Source organism: Oryzias latipes, chromosome 3 (genome assembly GCF_002234675.1).
Source record: "Oryzias latipes chromosome 3, ASM223467v1".
NCBI lineage: Eukaryota > Metazoa > Chordata > Actinopteri > Beloniformes > Adrianichthyidae > Oryzias > Oryzias latipes.
The window spans coordinates 14707831-14728175 of record NC_019861.2 but is presented as its reverse complement, the minus strand read 5'-3'; the positions used below and the strand labels follow the sequence as shown (position 1 = coordinate 14728175).

At 40.9% G+C, this 20345-nt stretch overlaps 3 protein-coding genes across 25 annotated transcripts in view; 1 reads left to right on the top strand and 2 right to left on the bottom strand.

Moving 5' to 3' along the window:
* LOC101156479 (protein TANC1) overlaps nt 1–2235 on the top strand; it is a 39240-nt gene extending 37005 nt beyond the window's left edge. For both annotated transcript variants that reach the window (XM_020712897.2, XM_011490573.3), the window contains one exon: nt 52–2235. In XM_020712897.2, the coding sequence (XP_020568556.1) occupies nt 52–1420 (1369 nt within the window). In that variant the 3' untranslated portion in view covers nt 1421–2235. The remainder of the gene's footprint in view (nt 1–51) is intronic.
* LOC101156724 (WD repeat, SAM and U-box domain-containing protein 1) lies at nt 2015–13809 on the bottom strand. The gene is made up of 13 exons (XM_011490556.3): nt 13727–13809; nt 12238–12660; nt 11931–12118; nt 11402–11488; nt 10150–10243; nt 8536–8569; nt 8407–8447; nt 6451–6548; nt 6322–6354; nt 6094–6120; nt 4908–5087; nt 3723–3857; nt 2015–3645 (listed from the first exon to the last, which is right to left on the bottom strand). Exons 2-13 carry the CDS (start codon nt 12633–12635, stop codon nt 3494–3496), a joined length of 1467 nt encoding a protein of 488 aa, XP_011488858.1. The 5' UTR covers nt 12636–12660; nt 13727–13809; the 3' UTR covers nt 2015–3493.
* A 1740-nt stretch (nt 13810–15549) lies between these two features.
* Nucleotides 15550–20345, bottom strand: part of baz2b (bromodomain adjacent to zinc finger domain 2B) — a 64970-nt gene continuing 60174 nt past the window's right edge. For 18 of the 22 annotated variants that reach the window (XM_023953365.1, XM_023953361.1, XM_023953362.1 and 15 more), the window contains 6 exons: nt 19631–19968; nt 18942–19077; nt 18713–18859; nt 18331–18632; nt 17723–17866; nt 15550–17064 (listed from right to left, as the gene is read on the bottom strand). In XM_023953365.1, coding sequence (XP_023809133.1) covers nt 16908–17064; nt 17723–17866; nt 18331–18632; nt 18713–18859; nt 18942–19077; nt 19631–19968 — 1224 coding nt within the window. In that variant the 3' untranslated portion in view covers nt 15550–16907. The remainder of the gene's footprint in view (nt 17065–17722; nt 17867–18330; nt 18633–18712; nt 18860–18941; nt 19078–19630; nt 19969–20345) is intronic. The other 4 variants (XM_023953372.1, XM_023953380.1, XM_023953381.1 and 1 more) reach the window with 1 other exon arrangement.

Genomic DNA, 20345 nt, shown 5'->3' with positions numbered 1-20345 from the left:
GAAGCAAGTATTTTTAAAGCTTCTTTTGTTCATTTGCTCTGTCCTCCAAAGGCAGTTTGCTGCAGCGCTGGCAGACCTCCACGAAGCAGCACGACTTTGCCCGACCAACCGGGAGATCCGCCGCCTGCTGTCCCGTGTGGAGGAGGAATGCAAGCATTACAAGAAGATATCCAGCGGCAACTTGACACAGGGTTACAGCAAGGACCCTCACACCCACCACCACCACCACCACCACCAACCCGCAGAGGAGGAAACAGATAATTGTTCGCAGGGAAGCCTGGAGAGACTATTCCCAGCGGAGCAGGCTGATGCAGAGAGGGAGGAGGAGAAGGAAGAAGGGGATGAAGTGAGTCTCCAATGTGGAAAAAGTCCAGAGTTTTGGCTTCTGAATCCGTATGCTTCAAACAGGACTCTGCCAGGAAACCTGGCCTTTGGTTCAGTGGACCAGACGCCGTGTTTTCCTCCTCAAGAAGAATATGCACAGAGCCAGCTGTTTGTGGATGTGGTAGAGTCAGGTCCAGGCTTTAGCAGGCAGAGTCAGAATCAGGGCAGCAGGACTCAGCACCACTGCCACTCCCTCCAGTCGGGGAGCAGGGTCGGGGTCAGGCCGGTGTCTCTGTGCGGCCCCTCTAGTCCTCTTCCAGGGAGGCACATCTCCACCTCTTTGAGGCCCGCGCCAGTCTTAGGTCTTGATATTGGACCAGGATCAGCAAGTGAACACTGTGGAACACTCAGCCCGACTGAGCATTATCACCCCATGTCCCCCAGCAGCTCCTCACCACCTGGACCTTTTCAGATGTACCAGCCACGCTCTGCCAGTTTCTCCAGGGGCCATGACAGGCTGTCCACACACTCTGTGGCTCTGGATGGACTGGCCCTCGCACTGGGGTCCGGTATGGAGGTAAGGAGGGACGGAGGTGGAGGAGGAACGGCAGGCTCAAGAGGCTCCAGCTCCAGTCAGGCCTCGAGTGGAAATCTTTCAGATGGTGGAAGGCAGCAAGCGTCAGACGCCCCCTGTCCTATCAAGAGCAGTGGGAGCTTTAAGGCAAAACCTGAGATGAAGCCCCGCCCCTTCATGGGAGTTATGGACAAAGCGGTGCGAGTCCAGGGTCAGCAGACCTCCGGCTTGGGCCGGCAGAGTCAAGGAGGAGCTGAAAGCTTCAGTGCGTCGGTCATGGAGTGCCAAGGGCTGAACAATGAGTTCAAACGTGCCTCCTTTCAAGAGCAGCTTCCTGGAAGCCAGCAGCAAGGCAGGGAGCTGGCAGATCGCTCCCACCAGCGAGAGACCAGAGGCTCCTCGTCCTCCCAGCTCTGCTTCCCTGAAGGGAGGCACAGACAGGCCAGCCTAACCAGAGACAACCCCGCTCTGCACATGGCTCCAATAAAACCCAAACGCTCCTTTATAGAGTCCAATGTCTGAATATAGATGCAGGCTGCTCTCATCACGCTACGTCTTACATGACCTGAAAGAGGGAGGGATCACCTCCCTGAACCTGTTCTTTAGATTTTAGCTGATTGCTGCATTTACAATCAAGAACCAGTGTTCCGACTCAGGCTACTGCGCTTTTGCTTACATGTATACAATAGTGTATTCTAGAAAGCCAGACACACCCTCAGTGGGGATCAGAAATAACAAGTAGTTGATTGTTCTGTTTTTAACTATATCAAATCTAGAAGTCAGAAAAGCTTTGTGCACGGATATTCAAAATCTTGAGCTTTTAGCTGCAGGAAACGACCATTTCTATTGTCGAGTGTCTTTTACAACACATTTATATTTGTACGCTGTACACTATATTTAGAAATAATATATTTCCTTTAAGTGCTGATCTGTCAGCATTACAAGCTTTAGACGAAAACACTTTCTTTTAAAATAAGTAGTTTCTGGAGAAGAAAGATATTTTCTTCATAAAAGATTCTTTCTTGGTACATTTGATTTAAAAAAAAAAAGGAATTGTAAATGAATCTTTGTTGGAAGGTTGCTGTCCTTGATTTAAATGCACTCATATTGACTTTATGCAGTATGTTATTTATTTTTGCATAGCAGATAACATATCCAGATGAAATGTTTATGTAGATACAAAGAGAGCCTTATAAAGTGAAGGATGAAAAAGAAAACTTTAAAGAATCTTCTTACATTGCTATATGCCCATAGATCTCATATACCCTTTTCAGAGTCATACTATGCTATTCAGAATGTTACCACATTATTATTGTGGTTTAATAAAAAATATTAATGAAGAAATGCGTTTGTACATCGACTTCTTTTGCAGTGTTACACAGAAATATTGATTAAAGGCCACAAGAGCAATCAAAAGCAGCAGATAGAAACGTTAAAGAAATGAAAAAAAGAAAGTCAACTCAAGATAAAGACTGACATTTGTTAAAAGATTTTCTGTCATGGTTTAAGTTACCTTCACACCGCCCTCGGCAACGCGCGTTTAAGCAGCCACTTTTAATGAAATGTCAATGTCATGGGTGCCCAAATCCAGGCCTTGAGGGCCGGCTTCCTGCTAGTTTTCCAGAAATCCTACCTCATCTGCTGCTGATTACCTGTATCAGGTGTGTTTAGCCAAGAAGGAGCTTCAATGGCAGGATGGTTGGAGAACATATAAGACACGGCACTCGAGGACTGGATTTGGGCTAGCGTATAAATGCATGATTTTCTGTGTTCAAAACTCTCACGTTCACACGTAGCTCCGCCCATTTTTAAGACTGTTTTCGAGCTCTACATACAAAACGTTTGGCCATTGAACACAGTTTGCTGGTTAAACCAGATCGAACTTTGACCAATCAGGGACTCCGACTTTGCTGTGATTTATGGATGACATCCCTTTTAATTTGCAGAAATGAAAACCCTTTGAAAAATGATCACAGAGGAGAAGTCAATAATTGCGGTTTGTACTCGGCCGGAATGATACGGCACCGAGTCTTTCATATATTGAAACAGAGCTGTGAAAGAAAAGGCCTGGAGCAAGATTCACGAGATTTGCACCGCGTCGACATTTAACGCCAAGTCTCTTCCAACTGTAGGTGGCGGACATGCGCTAGTAAACAGTAGAAAAGAACAAGAAGAAGAGGCCCCTTCCTGCTGGTCCAGCGTGAGCACCATGGGCTAAACACGTGTTCACATGCCCAGTGTGTTCGTAGCTCTAGAGTTAGATGTTGGCCCACAGAGTGGGGGGTAAAACGCAGACTACCAGCATAACCATCAGAAAGTGTTACACAGTAGCAGGTGGATTCTTCAGTCAGAGCTCTGAAATGCTGCAGGACGGGCCCGCCCGGCCCTGGTTACCTGGATAAGGTGAGTTCAGGTTTTAAATGACTGAAACCAGGAGATTCAGGTAAATATATTTAAAAAATAGTGAGTAGGGTAGGGATAGCTGGAAAACAAACAGAATGGCAGATCTCAGGGGTCCGGATGGAACAGCTGTACTGTCGGATTAAGATGCCAGCTTTTGTTTCTTGAGTGGGAAGGACCGAGCCGTCCTGGATGCTAGTGGCTGGTCCTCCAGCGGCCGATAGCCATTTTGAGAGTGTGGTTTGGGGTGAGCAGGGTGGTCAGTAAAGGCAGGTTGGTCATGGGGCTGGTACGGTTCTTGGTGTGGATCCAGCTCTCGATGGCCTCTCTCTCATAGGAGTAACCATCTGTTTGGAAAAACCACTGACTTAGAAAACACTAGAAGATCTAGAAGAAGAGCGTTTGCTTGGGGGTGTGAGCCTACCTGCAGCGATGACGGGCTCCCTCATCAGCTCTCTGGTGATGGGACACGTGAACTCATCGGGGACGCCAGAACAGACGGAATCGCTCTTCAGTTCCTCCACCTTCCTTAGGACTTTGCTGCGCAGCCCCACCGACTCTGAACGCAGGGATGAGAGGACCAAGAACAGACGAGACGGATGAACTCATCCAATGCTGTCGTGTGTAATGATGTCAACATTTCGAGCATTTGACATTCCTGCGTTTAGCACTTTGCACTCTCGGGGTGGCAAATGTGAGCGTGGGTGAGAGCGAACCGCGTCCGGTCTGTCCAATCCCAGCTAAATGCCAAGCAGGCACCCGTTGCTGTTCGCGTCGGGAAAGAATAAAAGGAGAACTTTAAAAATGAATGATCTCATAAAATATAGACAGCTACAGCTGAGCACTCTGAACCACAGCAAAATCACTGGTGTGTTTTGTTTATCGCCGCTGTTTGTTCAGGAGCAAAACGCATTTCACCCCCACCTTAAGGGGAAGACGCCAGTCTGCTGTAGCAGTAGATAAAACAGCCCCGAACACAGAGTCAGCTCGGCTAAGAAGGTGGGATTCATGCTGTGCTGCTAAAAACAGAACAATGTGAACACAAGCTGTCACGGCATCGATGCCGTGTAAACGGAGCGCTGATTGACAGCAACTGTGGGACGCCAATGACGACATGGCAACACAACAAACGTTTGCTGAGAAGGACATGACGAATCCCGTCTTCGCTGGTGGACCCACTTCACCAACACTCCCACTTCCACCTCGTGGTTTCACTTCAGCAGGATTTCAAAAAAAAAAACTGACACAAACCCAAAATATTACAGATAAAAAATGAAAATGAAAGGAAGAGGTCTTGTGATATTAAGTGCAAATCTACCTTAAGGGACTTTTTTTAGGATGGAGTTATGCAACTCATGAAGCACTCCAGATTAAAGTCAGAGCTGCAAAAGCCTCAAAGCCTAACGCTTTGGCAGGACAAGTTATAATTATGTAATCTTCCTCAATAAAACCTTATAACCTAATACATCCTAATCCATCAAAAGTCTATCTCAAACCTTTTCAAAGCAACCAAACTTGGTTTGTTTTTTGCCACATTATCAAAAAGGCAGGCCCTGGTGTTGACGGAGTGAGCGGATGAAGAGCAGAGTGTGATGTTTGTCCTCCTCACCTATGTGCAGCTCTGACGCCAGCGTTTCCTTGGTGAGGCTGAGTAGCTCTGTCCCATCTATGTTGTTGGTCCTGAATTTGTCCACCAATCCCTGGAGGCCCTCCTCCACCAGCCACTCTGACACATCCTCCTCTGACCAATCGGCGACCAGCAGCTTTGATCGTCCCGCTGAGGCTCTCCCTGTGAGGGCGAGTCGAGGCAAAAGGGTCAGCTGCTGACAGCTGTGGCGAGCCTTTAAAAGGAAATTTATATCTATATTTTCCATCTCAGTCCATCTGCAGATCTGGCTGACCTGATATTGATTAGGAAGCAAAGAATGCATAACTACGTGGAGGTTTTATTGACATTTTCATTGACGGGCTTGCCCTTTGCAGAGAGAAAGACGAGTTGGATGCCTGAGCAAAAACAGGATTTAGCACCTGAGAGCACTATGAGCTCATTAGGTTACAAGGATCATTTATTTACTTATTGTTTCTCTTGGGGCAGTAACGATTAATCTACTTAATTATTGACTTGATTTATATTCCTACAATTCAACCAGATCGATCTGTCTGAGGCAAGTTGTTAATAGAATCAACCTATACCATTATAAAATCATTTCAAAATGAAATAAATCAATTATAACTGATATTGGAAAATACCTTTCGGATTGAGGCACGCAAAGGTTCATTTTACTATTACGTAAAAACAACAAAGTGCATCACAACAGAAAATACACGTGTGATGTCAGCAAAAACTGATCAATCCGGTATTCCAGTCCAATGTGTGGAAACACTTTGAATTTAGAAAACATGTGACCATACAGTGTGGTAGACTGCTCTAATAATGTTACCTTTGGATTATTTTGATGTGGAAAAACAACAGTGGATTTGACATTAATTCTTGCTTACTTGTTTGTTTGTACACATATTTAATTTACACTTGATCTCGGAAGAAAAACAAGAAATCTGAAAAACGTAACCTGCACTGGTGGAAGTTTTGGCTAAAGATGTTCTGGATCAGATCAAGGAATCCGACCAAATCAGCTCATTTAATATGAATTAAATATATCGACTATGAATCGTATTGCCAACCACAAATTTTGATATGAACTGAATTGTTGTTCAAATTAATTGTTACACCCTTTGTTTGTCTCATTGTCAAGACTTTGATTTATTCAACAGTGAGGCATTTTCCTTTGTCTCACCGTTGTTTGACATCTGTGCAGTTTCTTCTGCAAGACAAAAAGATAAAAGGAACTTCTCAAATGACTGAGACGGGCAGGTAAGGATGAGAAACATCTGAGTTATTTCCATCTTTATCATCGTCCAACTATCATATTTTACACAAAAAGCAATCATTTTCCTTTGAAAAATAAAGAAGCAAAACAAAAAAACGTGTTAATGGTTAAAAAAAAAGAAAGAAAGAAACTTACGAGGTAAAGATTTTCCCCCTTTCTGCCAGGAATCTTTAATGTCAAAAATTAAAAAAATAAAAATAAAATGGGATTAACCACCATCATAGATTTCAGTCATTTTTATGAAATTTTGCTTTCTCCCCCCACCACATCCATTTTCCAGCCTCCATATGTTGACGCTTTTATCCATGGATCCTGTTGCGATCAGTGGCGATGTTGCAGAGCAGGCGCATGCTGTCACATACCTGCAGGGGAGGAAAACATCCCCATTCGTCTCCTTTTACAGTTTTTTCTCTTCAGTATCATAAATCATAAAGTAGCTCAACAACATTTTTATGTAAAATAAAAACTTCATCCTGTAGGGATCATCTGAGGCTGACCTTAAGCTCCTTCAGCTTAAAAGTTGTACTTGGCGCCATAAACGGATCGACTTATATGAACATTTTCTTCATCAGAGAGCCGATTCTTGTGCTTATTTTAGAAATAGTGCTAAAGATCTAAATCAGGATTAAATTCACATATTCAGTTGATTCACTAAAGTCAAACTGAAGGTATAACTTCTCTCAATACTAAGAAAGTTGATTCAAAAAAGCTACTTTATTCAAAGCAGTGAGAGTAAGGCTTCCACTGATGAAACATCGAGTCAAATGAGTTTCCTGGAATGGAGTTTCGATTGACTTTTTCTGCATTTCTCCTCCCGCTCCCACTACGGTGAGGGATTTTTCAAAATTCGGTCCCACTGAAAGGAGCCTGGCGCCTTTCAAACACAGGTGGCTGGATTGACGTGCAAATGGCTCGTGTGTTCGTTCATCCGTGACTCACCGGGATGCGATAGAGGGGGGATCGGTGCTGTCATACCGTTCTGGGAAATGGAAACTCTGGAGACCATCATGCAAGAAATGGTCTCAGCCATCTACATTTAATGCTAGCATCCTATTTAACTGATCATTTAAGGAATAGAAAAAGGAAAACAATTTGCACTTAAAGTCAGTTATCAGTAAGATAACTTGGAGTTTCTCTAATTGTTGCATAAACTACAGAAAAAAAGGTTAATATTTGACTTTTCTCAAAATTAATATCCTCAAACATGTACATATACTTGCTATTTCAAAGAATGAAATTATGGGACACGAAATACTGCTAAATCATTTCAATAACTATTTGCATATTGAAATAGGCGAAGGAAAATATGCTTTTATTATCAATATTTGCACCAGAAACACAGCTGTTTTAGGTGGTTAAACAAAAAATTAATATATTTCTGCACGACAACAAAAAAAGAAATAAATAAAAAACTTGAATAAAAACGAATGTAGTAAAATAATAGGTTTTATTATCTTTATGTTGTTTTTTTTTCTTTATTCTTTTTTCTTTGTAGCTTCTTCTCTGCTTTACTGCGTAACCAGCTAGTCTGTTTACCTTTCCTCTGGATTTATTTCTCTGTTTCTTTAGTGTTTGTGCTGCTCTTCACAGTGTAGCTGCCTGCTCCAGGTCACAAACCTGCAATTTCTACTTTCCGAATCAGTGGAGCTGACCAACGGCCTGGGCCCACCGCTCAGTAATCTGAGCCAGGATGATTGTTAAATCCCTGCACACAGGAGTCATTCCCTCCTTTGCCAAGAATCTAGACGCTTAGACCAGAGGAGGCCGCGCTCCTCCATGGTTTATGCAGGAAAAAAAAAGCCAAGGCTTGCGTGCATAAAAACAAACAGAAAATAAATCCTCCTCCACCAAAAACAGCTCCAAGGTCACACCTTTGCATACTCTATCAGTCCATGCAAGCAGGAAATCATATTCATGGGGGTTTAACTTTCACACAAATGATTGGGTGACAGGTGGTTAGCCCTACAGACTAGGTAAAGAAAGGTTGCTGGTGTGGGATTATTGTAAAGGCAACATCAATTTAAAGGATCAAGCAGGAAAATAGGGAAAAAAGGAAACTAAACGAGAATAGAAAAACAAAGGAAAAAATACAGGAAATTGTAAGGGAAGTAAAAGTAATATTTGCTTATTTTCTTATTTATGTTTTTAATGCCGTTTTAGGCTTTTCTGGCAGCTGTCATTTTCCTGCACATCAAAAAACAAAAAAGTTGCAAAATTTACCTGGCATGTTGGTTTAGCTTGTGAAGTAAAACTGCATTAGTCTGCAGGAAAAGATAATTTTTAGAAAAAAAGATGATCATTTGAAAATAAAATTAATCTCAATACAATATTAAAAAGGGAAATACTTACTGCATCATATATTGTAACGCTTTTGTCAACAGAACTGTAAGACAGAAAAATGTAATCATTTAAATTAAATAAGCAGTTTTCCTCATCTGGATGTTGAAACTTTGGTGAGAATTTAAAAAATCAATGTCTCCCTCTAGTGGCTGCTTGTAAGTACTGCATGATTATGTCTGCGCAGAAGGTGGCTTACTTTCACAGGTTCAGACAAATAAACAAAATCTATATTTTACACAGATCCATCCCCTTAAAATAGATCAAGACAACAAGCCTGACCTAGTTAAGATCAAGAGAATGATTTAAAAATATTATTTTAGCATATGGTGGAGTTCTCTCTAGGAAACACTGCACTTAGAAATACTCATATAAAATGAAATACGTGTCAGTATTGAAGGAGGTGTTAGATGATTTTTAAAAATTGAATCCTAAGGGGTATTAAATTTATTCAACTGCAAAAGTCAGTGGTAACCTTTTAAAAATAACCTGGGGACAAACACACCTGTAACCCTTTTGCTGTCCTAGGCACTTTAACATTGGGAGTTGGGTCATCTAGACCAGTGTTTTTCAACCTTTTCTGAGCCACGGCACACTTTAACCTTAAAAAAAATCCTGCGGCACACCAGCATCCAAAAATTTAAAAAAAGAAGGATAAACTCATAGTCTGTATTGATCTACAGTCCCTCCACAATCTCACATGCATTTTTGAGATAATTGTTGCAGAAAAAGCTGGAAACTGCAGCTGTTTTTTTTCTAAAAGATTCAATAAAAGTTAAGTAATAAGATTTAAAAATAGTTTGATGTGTGTTCGTTGGTTTCAAGACGTCTAACGACAGATCTCCTTGTGCCCTGTCACTCTCACAACCCAATGCATCATGGGAGATGTAGTGCATAAAACGGCCGGAGATCGGTTTTCGGAGCTTCATTGTTTTGTTCACTTGTTCCACGGTCTGATACCGGATTCTGTGGAAAGCTACACCGCTAAAGACGAGCTTTAGCTGGTATTTCTGTTAGAACTGAGCGACTTTACGAGCTAAATCGGGACAAGGAAGTGAAGACTTTAAGCACTTCTGATTGGTCAGACTGATGACATGTGATTAAGCCCCTCAAGAATGATTGGTGGAGACAGTCAAAGGGACGGGACTTTTCCCAAATACAGCCGGAGCTGCAGCTGAATCGCGGTACGGTCATTCTTATCAAAATGTCTTTAATAAAATAAAATAAACGCAAAGAAAAAGTATTTTACGATCTTTTATATTCCTAACTCCTCAGTGTTTTATCAGGGCCTGTTTGGATGAACACAGAGCTGAAATCCTGGAGATGGGAAATGTTTTTAGATCAGTTAATGAGGGCAATTTTCCACGGCACACTTGACCATCTCCCACGACACACTAGTGTGCCGCGGCACACTGGTTGAAAAACACTGGTCTAACCTACTAGACAGTGCTCTGAACCTTTTTTCTTCAATGATTTGTGATCTTCACTGGTGTCCATGGATTACATGAAATCTTTCCACCTTTATCCACCTTTGTCATGGTATGGAGAACACGTCAATGTAAGGGTGGGGTCATAGGATAGCACAAGGCTTAAATAAACAAAGACATTTCAGAACTATAATTTTACCCAGATACGAGCAACTGTCCATCCGAGGAGTATGCACAGCAGAGGACCGGAGCTGATTGGTCGCTTAATATGTGCAGAAGCTGCATCTTACAAGCTGCAAGAGGGAAGAGAATTACAATCACATGCAGCGGCTGAATTATTGTGTTTTTTAAGAATAAAAAGCATGTTAATAAACCTAACTTTTTAGGGTTAAAGATTGGACCAAAGGCTTCCAAAGAGAAAGAGTTTGAAATAGATTTATGTAAAAACAGGGGAGGGATTTCTCTTAAAATGAACTTTAAATTAACTTCTGCACATTATTTTTCCACTCCATACAAATCTGTCAATTATTTGAAATGTACACCTAATACAAGAAATGTAAATATTAAAGAATATATACACCAAGTTTTTAACTTATAGATTTATTTATGATCATTTTACTAAATATATATCAGGAGCTGCTGGAAAAGAGTGTAACCTTTACCACAGCATGATGGCAATCTTTGCAAATATGTCAATCAATCCAATCCTTTTACATTTTTAGAACGTTATTTATTTGGATTGTAAGCAGAGCCCACTCTCTGACATGAGTAAGAGTTCTGGTATTTCTCTATGCAGAACTGACATGTGCCTCCCTCCTGATTCAACCTATACTCTGATTTGAGATCTCAATGCTGCAGTGGATTCAGTGAAAATGGTGCCTTAGGTCTTTGGAAAATCATAGAACCAACAGTTTTTTCATTGAGGACTTTTAAAAACTTTGATTATGTGCAAAAAGAAAACATTTATTGAAGTCACAGATGATTTTCTAAAAGAGTTCTACTAAATATTAAGGAGCTCATGATAAAAGAAGATCAAGTGTTGGTGTTTGCTACATTTACACCTGCCACTTTCAGAAGTTGATAAATATTTCGTTTAAAACCTTTGGTCTGTTCACTTTTCCAAAGAAAAGAAAGTTGCTTAAAGAAATAGAACATGTTTTATAAGTTGACATACAAAAACAAATAACATTTCAAATGCTAAGAATTCAAGGACAAATGTCATTTACTTCTCTATCTGTTCAACTAATTTTCAACTAAATGTACAGTTGCAAATAAAGTTTTTTGTTAATTGAAAGAAACATTTTTCCCCTCGGTTTTTTGTAATTCAAAAGTTGTTTAATCTCTTGTGTTCTCCATATCTACATTTAGATCTATGCTTATTTAAAAAAAGATATTGCAATGATTTAAAATAAGACTTCTCCATATCTTCATTGATGTGATAACGTGCTCACCTCCAGAGCTGAACTTGGAAATGGCCCATATCTTCAGGAGACAGTCTTGTCCACAGGATGCTACTCTGAACTGAACCACCTGACCCCCTGGAGACAAAAACAATTCACAAAATTGTGTACAATTACCATTTTTTAAAAAGGGAATTTTAATTTCTTTGAAGCACAGTTTTCAAATGTGTGCACCTGTAGAAAAACAGTGCAGAAATGTTTTTTTTTCTCTTGCAAGAAGGACTTTCAAAACGTTTTGAGCTTCATTTGTTATAAAAAGGTTTTGCACACTTAAAAAGGACGCTTTCTCTCTGCAGAAATAGTTTTCAAGTTGGCCAAAAACTAAATAGATCAACTTTTTCTACGCAGATCTGCAAACTCAAACTCCAACTTTTTATTTTGACACAAATTCACAGTTTCAACTAATCGACCAACACCAACTTTCTCCTGTCCCCTAACCAATCCTATGTGAGCATGTAAAGCTTTTCTGATTGTCTCTTTGCATCTATTCAAACGCTAAAAGGATGACAAAAGTTTTCACCACTGAGGATGCTGGGAGCAAAAGCACAGCTTGACACCCCCAGGTCATGTGCGTTCTTCTCTGCGTGCAGCTGGTTCACGTTCAGGTCCCACAGTCGCAGGTCTCCGTAGGTGGAGCCGCTCACAAACATCTGACTGCAGGGGCTGAAGGAGCAAGCTACCATTGTGGTGTCGCTCACAGCGGTGGTCCTTCACACAGAACAAAAGCAGATGAACTGTTTGCATGTACGGGTGGAGCAAAAGGAGGCAGATAAATGTTCACAAATGATTTTTACTTGGAGAAAAAGAAAGGTCACATTTTGCATTACCTGCGTAGTTGTTTGGATGGAAAATCCCAGAGAGCCAAAGTTCCATCAGATGCACCAGAAACTAGGTGCACGGAGTCAGGAGATATGGCACAGATCCTGACAGGACTGCGGCCCGGATGCTCCAGGACGGCCTCGATGTCCCCCGTGGTCATCGACCAGACCATCGTTGTGGCATCTGTGGAGCAGGAGGCAAGAAACTGCCCACAGGCACTAAAGCAGCAGCAGTGAACGCTGTAGCCGTGTCCTGACAGCGGGGAGAAGGGCAGCTCTGAGAAGTCGCTGGTGTTGTAGATCCTGATAGTCTTGTCTCCGGAGCACGTGGCCAACAGCTTGGTGGAGAAGGCACACCAGTTGACATCGTCTTGGTGGTCTTGTAAAGTGCAGACGAGGGAGGCCATCTTGGGAGATGTTCCTCAAAGGATACTATAGAGTGTAAAATTATTTGTTGTTTGTCCCGGAGATGTAAAAAAAAAAAAAAAAAAAAAAAAAAAAGATATGATCAAAAATAAGATTTTACACTTTTAAGGCTTTGGAATTATGTTACTTTCTGTTTGAATCTTGACAAGCATCCTGTGTTATTCATATATGACCAAGTATCACTGACAAAAAAAACAAAAATAATATTAATAAAATCCATGCAACAGAAAAAAAGCCATGAGCTACGGCTAGAAAATAAACGATTACATCTCCAGGGTGATGTGTTGGTAAGCCAGAAAGCAACTGGAATTGTTTTATTTCTTGCAAGACAATGAAAAAAATAAAACTGTAGAAGACAAACAACAAAACTATATACAAAGATATGTCCAATTTGGGATTATTAGCTATAAATTAATTGGAAAATACATACGCATTCATCCACATATGCATGCATGATCCATAAAGAGACATATGAGCACTGATACATACATAACATGACACATTTAAACCATTAAATATTAAGTATTTTAAAGGAGACTAATTAATACTAAGACACATAGGAAGCGACTTTATACAATCCCAATCCTAATATGCTTTGCTTTATACATGTATTAATTAATGCTATAATATAATATCAAATAAGCAAAATCAAATACAATTCAAAATCCGTAAATATGTTAAATATGTTTAGCCTGCCCAGCCTTTGGTGCATTAAAAAAAGAAGCTGTTGCTATGAGTAAAAAAACGAATTTTGTTTACAAAACTTCGATGATCTGAAAATCGTGTACACGTGAAAGCACCATTTTCTTTGAAAAATCTTCATGTCATGACCTTTGCTGTTTGGTACGTGAAGGTGTTATCATTCGCATCAACCGCATCGGCGCATGTGCAGAGCAGCAGCAGGAACATCTATCTCTGCCACTAGCATCGTTTACTCGGCGGCAGCGAGAGAAAATGTTGAAACAGCCCAAAGCGCATGTCAAGAATAACAACAACAATAACGAATAGAAATAAAAAAAAATAACCAGAAAGTGACTCTAGATATGTAAAAATCGGAGTATGCACGCCTTACCTATCTTCGCCTCGATCAGTTTACTTCCTTGTGGATCAGCTGAATGTGACGTCATGGGGATTGAGTAACCACTGTTATTTTTTTGTGTTGCGTTCAGGGCAACTCGGAAATAAGAGTTTGAAATCCCGGATCACGCCCGTATTATATGGCTGTGTACTGTTATGGTGTTTTAATGGCCAACGTACTTCTCCCAAGTTCTTTTTCAGACAACGATAGGGTAGATAACGCTTAAAATTGATACTTTTTTCTATTTAGTAGTAATGGGATGGCTATTTCTCTTTTACTCTTTTTTTTCCCCTCTCAAGTTCGCACAGAATGATGGGATAGCGGAAACCTCTGTCTGTCAATGGTTGCCATCCACAAACAATCGTAGATAATAAAAATATGTATGTTATTCGTCTGTTATTTTCTTTTAATCTAGACAAACATGTTACTCTTTGTCGACGTTCCTTCGAAGTACATTTCTAAGCCTTCAGCAAAAAATAGAAGGCTGCCTTTGAAGGTTATTTTTTGTGTGCAGACCAACACAGAGTGTACTTGAGTTTATGTATGACAAGTAGCCTTTGTCATAGACCAGACGTCTGCAACCTATAACGCTGAAAGAGCCATTAGGTCCAAATTCTTACTGACCAAAGAGCCACAAAGTCCCACTTCACTGTTTATTTAAAAACACACACACACACACACTGTTTGAATTTACAAAATGTAGCTTATAAATATTTACAGGAATTGAATTATAAAAGTGTAATATTTGTATTTTATTGCTTTTGCAGGCAGCACAAACAAGTTCCCTTCAAAATAAAATCCATCCTTCAGCTGCAGCAGGTCTGTTTTGACTCTTATAAGATCACCTCAGTTTCAAAATCTAAAAAAAAATGACAAAACTTGAAAAACAAACCTGTTATTTATTCAAACCATTTGCATTTTTCTCCAAAGCCTAAGAGCCACAATGGAGGGATAAATGAGTTGCACGTGGCTCCGAGCCCATAGGTTACAGACGCCTGCTATGGACCATGTACATGTAGAATAGGAAGTATATTTACTGAGTACTTCTTCAGAACATTTTAATATGTAGAGAGTATATAAAAAGTATACTGCCTCTCTTTTAGTATAGACTAAAACAGAGGTACACTTAGACTACTTTTGCCAAGGGAGAACTTAGCCCTCAAATACAGTCATAGCAACAAATAAAAAAAAAGAATCCTTAAGATAAATACAACTATTGGAATAGTTTGAGAACTTTGCATGATGCAGAGTACTTTAAGTAAAAAAGGGCATCATTAAGTGAAAACAATGATTGAACAGCTTCAAAGAGAAATCTGAGGTCTTGGTTGAGTTCTTGGGGGGCTGTTCTGTAAAGATTTGATTAAAACTCCTTTTGTACCGGGTCGGATATTTATATCTACTTACTAGTTTATCTGCATTTTCTTCTGACATTTTGTCTATTTCGCCTTTTTTCTAAAGCTAGTGTGAACAGACTTAAATGAAAACTGATTTTTCCGGGAAGAAATCTAGATAAACATGGTTTCTTTAACCTATGATTTTTTTTAGTAAATTTAATTTAAAAATAAAAGCCCTTTTCAAACTGGTTACTAAAGCTCGTGTAGAGGGACTCATTACATAGGCGTTTCCATTAAATGTAAAGCTGGAGTTGTCTGCAGTGAGATTTCAGCATTTGTCTACTTGTCTTTCTTAATATGTAAGGGGGGGAAAAAAGTATTCAAAATGTGATTCAATTTCCTCATTTATTTTCCAAAAAAATCAAATAATAAAAACTGCTCGTTTTTTCAAAAAGCAGCTGAAAGAAAACCAGTTTGACACACTTACATTGGAAAACATCCTTTTAATAGGTCCGTGCCACACACTAGTGAAAAATAAAGCTCCTACAAAAGAATGATACTTTTATTCCACAATATCTTAAATAAAGTAACTTCAAGTACTTTTTACTTGGGTACAAAAAAATCTAGCTGCCTCCATCAGGCCACAACACACAGCAAGGTTCAACACAGTGGTTACAATTGGCCTTAGGTCCTCTGTATTGTGGCAGATCATGAGGAAATGCATTATGGAAGCAAAGAGCAATGCTTGTTCCTTTCTTTTTTTCTCTCTGAGGAATGATTTCTGTGCCACTGTCCAGCTTTGGAGGCCTTGTTGGATTGAAATCATATTAAAAAAAAAAAATTACCAGAAAAATGAAAACTAAAATATAAAAAAAAAAAAAAAAACATCCTCTACACGCCCCTGTTGGAAGGGTAGGCACTACCAAGATTAAGGATACCACAGTGTTTGCAGAGGATATGAATATACTGTACAACCAATATTTATGATAAGGTTTTTTTCCATCACGTTCACTAAAATAGAATGCTACAATCATTCTAAGGCATAAACAATATCTTAATATTCTTAAACAATTTGTACACATCGTTCCAAACAAGACGTGATATTGACATTAATAAACAGTATATACACACAAATCACTATTGTCTGCTTCTCTGCTGTTCCTGCAAATAAATGAAGTCTTGTAGTATGAACAAATGAATACAGTCCTCTGATGCCTGAAGCACTGAACAGTGTAAACAGTTTTTTTTTTCCGTTTTTCTTTTTTTTTTTTCTTTCTTGGCTTTGATGTTTGGGAGAAAAATTATAACACAGAGACACATTCCTTTTTTTTCTTCTTTTTTTTTTTTAAATTCAAAGCAGTTCAGATGATTCCTCCTTTTTCATAGAAAATGAAGTGGACCTTGATTCATAAATAATTGTACAAAATTAAATACATTCACTATAATACGATTAAATAACAAAAGACTATTTACAAGTAGTGGAAAGTATTTTAGCGCAGATACATCAGAGACATATGAGGATTTATTCAGTGCAGTGTTCTGAGACAGGGAATGGTATTGCACTCGGACACCCCTTCTCTCTGGGACTCTTTGGGGCTTTTATCCCTGTTGTAATAAATCCAGCACACCTCATGTAACAACTTTCTTTTTTTGTTTGTTTTGTTGTTTTTTTTCTCCAAGGTGACATCTCTCATAGGTTCCTTATTAAAGAGTTGACTTCATCCATTCCTGCAAAGCCAGGGAATCCATCAGAAAACAAAAGCAAAACCTGGTGCTCCAATATGAAAACGGTGAACGAGTTCACAAGGGAGGGAGGGAGGGTGGGCGGGGTGTGGACAGTTTTAGTTTGTTTGTTTCAGAAGCTCAGTCCAGCGCTTCTCAAAGAACTTCCTCATGTTATGACCAGCTCGACCAATGTCGGAATTGTCTTCATTGAATTTTTCACAGTTATCAAAGACCAGGTTGACATCGATGATGAAAGTCTCCAGGTTTTGATACCTAAAAGAAAAGGAAAAACTTCATGTCAGTGAAAGCAAATTGAAAACGGCAGATAAAGCAGATCCTGAGCAGGTAAAAAAAAAAAAAAAAAGAACATCTCTCTGACTTTAAAGTCCCTCTCCGATCATCTATTTGTAAAAGCGTTTCCAGTGGTCTGTTAAGTATGATTATCCCATTTTTATCCAAAATCTAAAAACCTGTGTCGTCTTCTGGGACATAATTTCCGTAGAGCAGCAGGAGTTCATAAGAAATTCACCTCTGAGTTGCGGGCAGGACTGTTGGTGTGGAGTCACTGCTGAGAGCTCTCTGTTTACACCAGCTTGCAGCCCTTTACAACCCCAACCTAACATTACTGGTGCAACAAAAATGTTGAGCAATATTGGAGCGATCCAGTCGTACGGTTTGGAGCCAGATTCCAGCTCAGACGAGGAAAATGAATGGATCTATTTGTCTGCGAGTACATGCAGCAGAACGCGGCCCGCTCGGCGTATTTTCTACATCACAAACCAGCCGGTTTTTCTGCTGCTCCAGATAAGAATAAAAAAATACTCAAGAAATCTTGTGGCATCAGAAAAATGCCTCAAGATGTCGAAGACACCATTTTCACTGGAGTGGATCTTTAAAAAGTGCAAAAGTGCAACAACTAGTGGGAACTTACTGGCTGCTCACAAGCTTCTCGCGTATGGTGGAGAAGTCCATGGGCTTCTTGATGATTTTTCTGTAGCCGGGGACCGATTTCAGGTTGACGGGTGTGAGGAAAGGCCATGCATCCTGATGCCGCTCCAACTCAGCAAGAAGTACTCTGGTCAACACACATGCAAACACAAACAGAAAACATTTATAGAGCTTTCTTGTCCTTGCAAGTTGTGTTTATTTCTTTTGTGTGCTATTCTTCAAATAAATGCAGCGTGGATAGAAGTGAACTCAAGGACTATCCTGAATAGAAAAAGGACTGAAGCCGTTATGATAAATCACATCATTTTTTTTTCCAGCTTGAATTGTGACTGCTGAATATATTTTCTCTGGACAAAAAAATCTTTTATATTCTTTAATATTTTTAGAATCTTTAACCCCTTAACGCCTATTGATGCCAATATGCATCAAACTACTTCAGCTCTTCCACTTCAGTGAAATAGCTGGAAATAAACTCAGTAGTCAAACGGTTAATAAACAAGCTCTGGGGATGGATTAAAAAAAGGTTTGCACAGAAAACAGAGGGAAACAGAGTAATTTCTTCAAAAAGTAAGCACGTTTGGATGCTCATACCTGCACAATCCCAGGTCTCTGTTGTTGTCTCTTGCCGTCTTGGCGCGTTTCACGCACACAGAGCTCTCCTGATTGGCCAGCATCAGAACAGGTGGACTCTCCTCTGTCTTCCTCTTCCTGTTAGTGTCTTTCGCTCCTTTCTTGGGCGTGCCGCTAACGCTCGCCGAATCCTCTTCGGACACCTCGCCATTGCCAGCCTGCTTCACGTTTTTCTTTGCTTCCCCACCTTTCTTGGCACCTCCTCCGCTGGGCGGGGCCGGTTTGGATGGAGGCTTTTTGCTCTTGGGGGATGGGCCGCTTGCCTGTTCATTAAAACAAACTCCATTATTTGCTGTAACCCTTTAAAGGTCGAGACGAGAAGACATTTAACCACAAAAAGCACCTTGGATATGCAGGCTGGGCAGTACCAGTCTCCTTCTGGGATGCTGGTGATCTTGGGTTTGTGACAGTAAGTGTGACAGCCTTTGTCGCAGCCATCGCACAAGAGGAGCAGGTCTTCGTTGTCTCCCTTCTTGCACATCTGACAGTACTGAACGACACATTTGTGAGTTAAACACATCTGCACACCTCCCAAACAGAGCAAATTTGGAGTTGGTTGACTTTTCCCGTACCACTTTCATAATAGATCTCTCCCAGGCGATGGATTTCTGCAGCTGCTGGATACACATGGCCAGCTGAGCAGCACTGCGCACCTCGCTCAGGGCCTTCCTCCACACCTTCATCCCGTGCGCCACCTCTTCCTCACCACTAAAAGAAGACAAAGAGGGGAATCAAAAGCGGTTCCCAAGCATCAACTGTGGGCTTTTGGTTGCCAAACAGACGACAAGCCATGAATAGCTTCAGCTGTGCAGAGACAGGCAAAAAAAAGGTTTGAATGGTGCCTGGGAAAGTTTTTGTTGTTGTTGTTGTGTTTGTTACAAGGGGTTTACATGCAGATAGTGTAAGTGCACATGGAAATATTAGGACCCGTAAACGCCCACAAACAACATTTTGGCGATGCAACATCATGCATGACAAAGAAAACAGGAAATGATGCCAGCAAACGATGAGTGTGCAGGAATATGGGATCTGGGTGGGGTCCTTACCACCAACAGAAATACATCAATAAATTAAAATAAAAGGAAAACACAAACACCATGAGCAAGCACAACACTGTGCCGTGAAAGCAGCAGGGATCCCTCATTTTTTTTGGGAGGGGGGAATAATGTGAGAAACACAAAGCACACACACGGAGAGGAAACACAAGCCTGGCAGGGGCTTAGTGGGAAAGTGGGGAGCTTTGGTAGGAGAAATGACCTACCCTTCCCTGTCAGCACTAGTGGATGGGGCGGGGGCAGGGACAGTGACCGTACCCACATTATCCAGCCTGATCTGAATGGTGGTACCTAAGGGGCTCCTCAGGTACCTTCTCTCGATGTTGCGCTCCAGATCAGCCAGACGGGTCACTGCTATGTCCAGTGGGTTGTCAGGGTGACGTATCATCCCACCCTTTTCTCCACGATCCTCTGGATGCTCCTTGAAGTCCCTTGAGTCTTTGTCCCCAGCACTTGTCAATGCTGCTGAGGGTTTAGTGAGGGGTTTGTGCTCATAGTACACCAGGTCCTCCCGCTCAGACTGAGGGTCTGGATACGTCCATCCCTGGAAGGCAAAGTGGCAGTGAAGTCATTTGGACCTTAAGCTACACATAAGTTTGTTAAAGCGACGTTCACACCGCCCTAGGCAATGCGTGTTCAAGCGACCACCTCCAATGAAAAGTCTATAAACATGCGTAAACACCCATTTCAGGCTTCAAAACCCTCGTGTTCCAGAGCAGCGGACATACATTTTTAAGACCGTCTTTGGGCTCTGGGAAGAAAACGCACCAAGAAACGCGTTAGAAGTTAAGCCAGGTCGAACTTTGAGCAATCAGGGACTCGGATTTGGTGATGGTGACGTATGGGCGGCGTCCCTATTAATTCATGGAAGTGCCAACCGTTTAATAATAGATCATAGGCAGGAATTAATAACTGTGGTTT

Excerpts from the sequence above, each read along its gene's own strand:
- LOC101156724 (XM_011490556.3), bottom strand. The coding sequence starts at position 12,635 with ATGGCCTCCCTCGTCTGCACTTTACAAGACCACCAAGACGATGTCAAC. Across the intron at positions 8,448-8,535 it reads GCGTTACAATATATGATGCA|ACTAATGCAGTTTTACTTCA; the intron begins GTAAGTATTTCC and ends CTTTTCCTGCAG. Across the intron at positions 5,088-6,093 it reads TGCACAGATGTCAAACAACG|GGAGAGCCTCAGCGGGACGA; the intron begins GTGAGACAAAGG and ends TCGCCCTCACAG.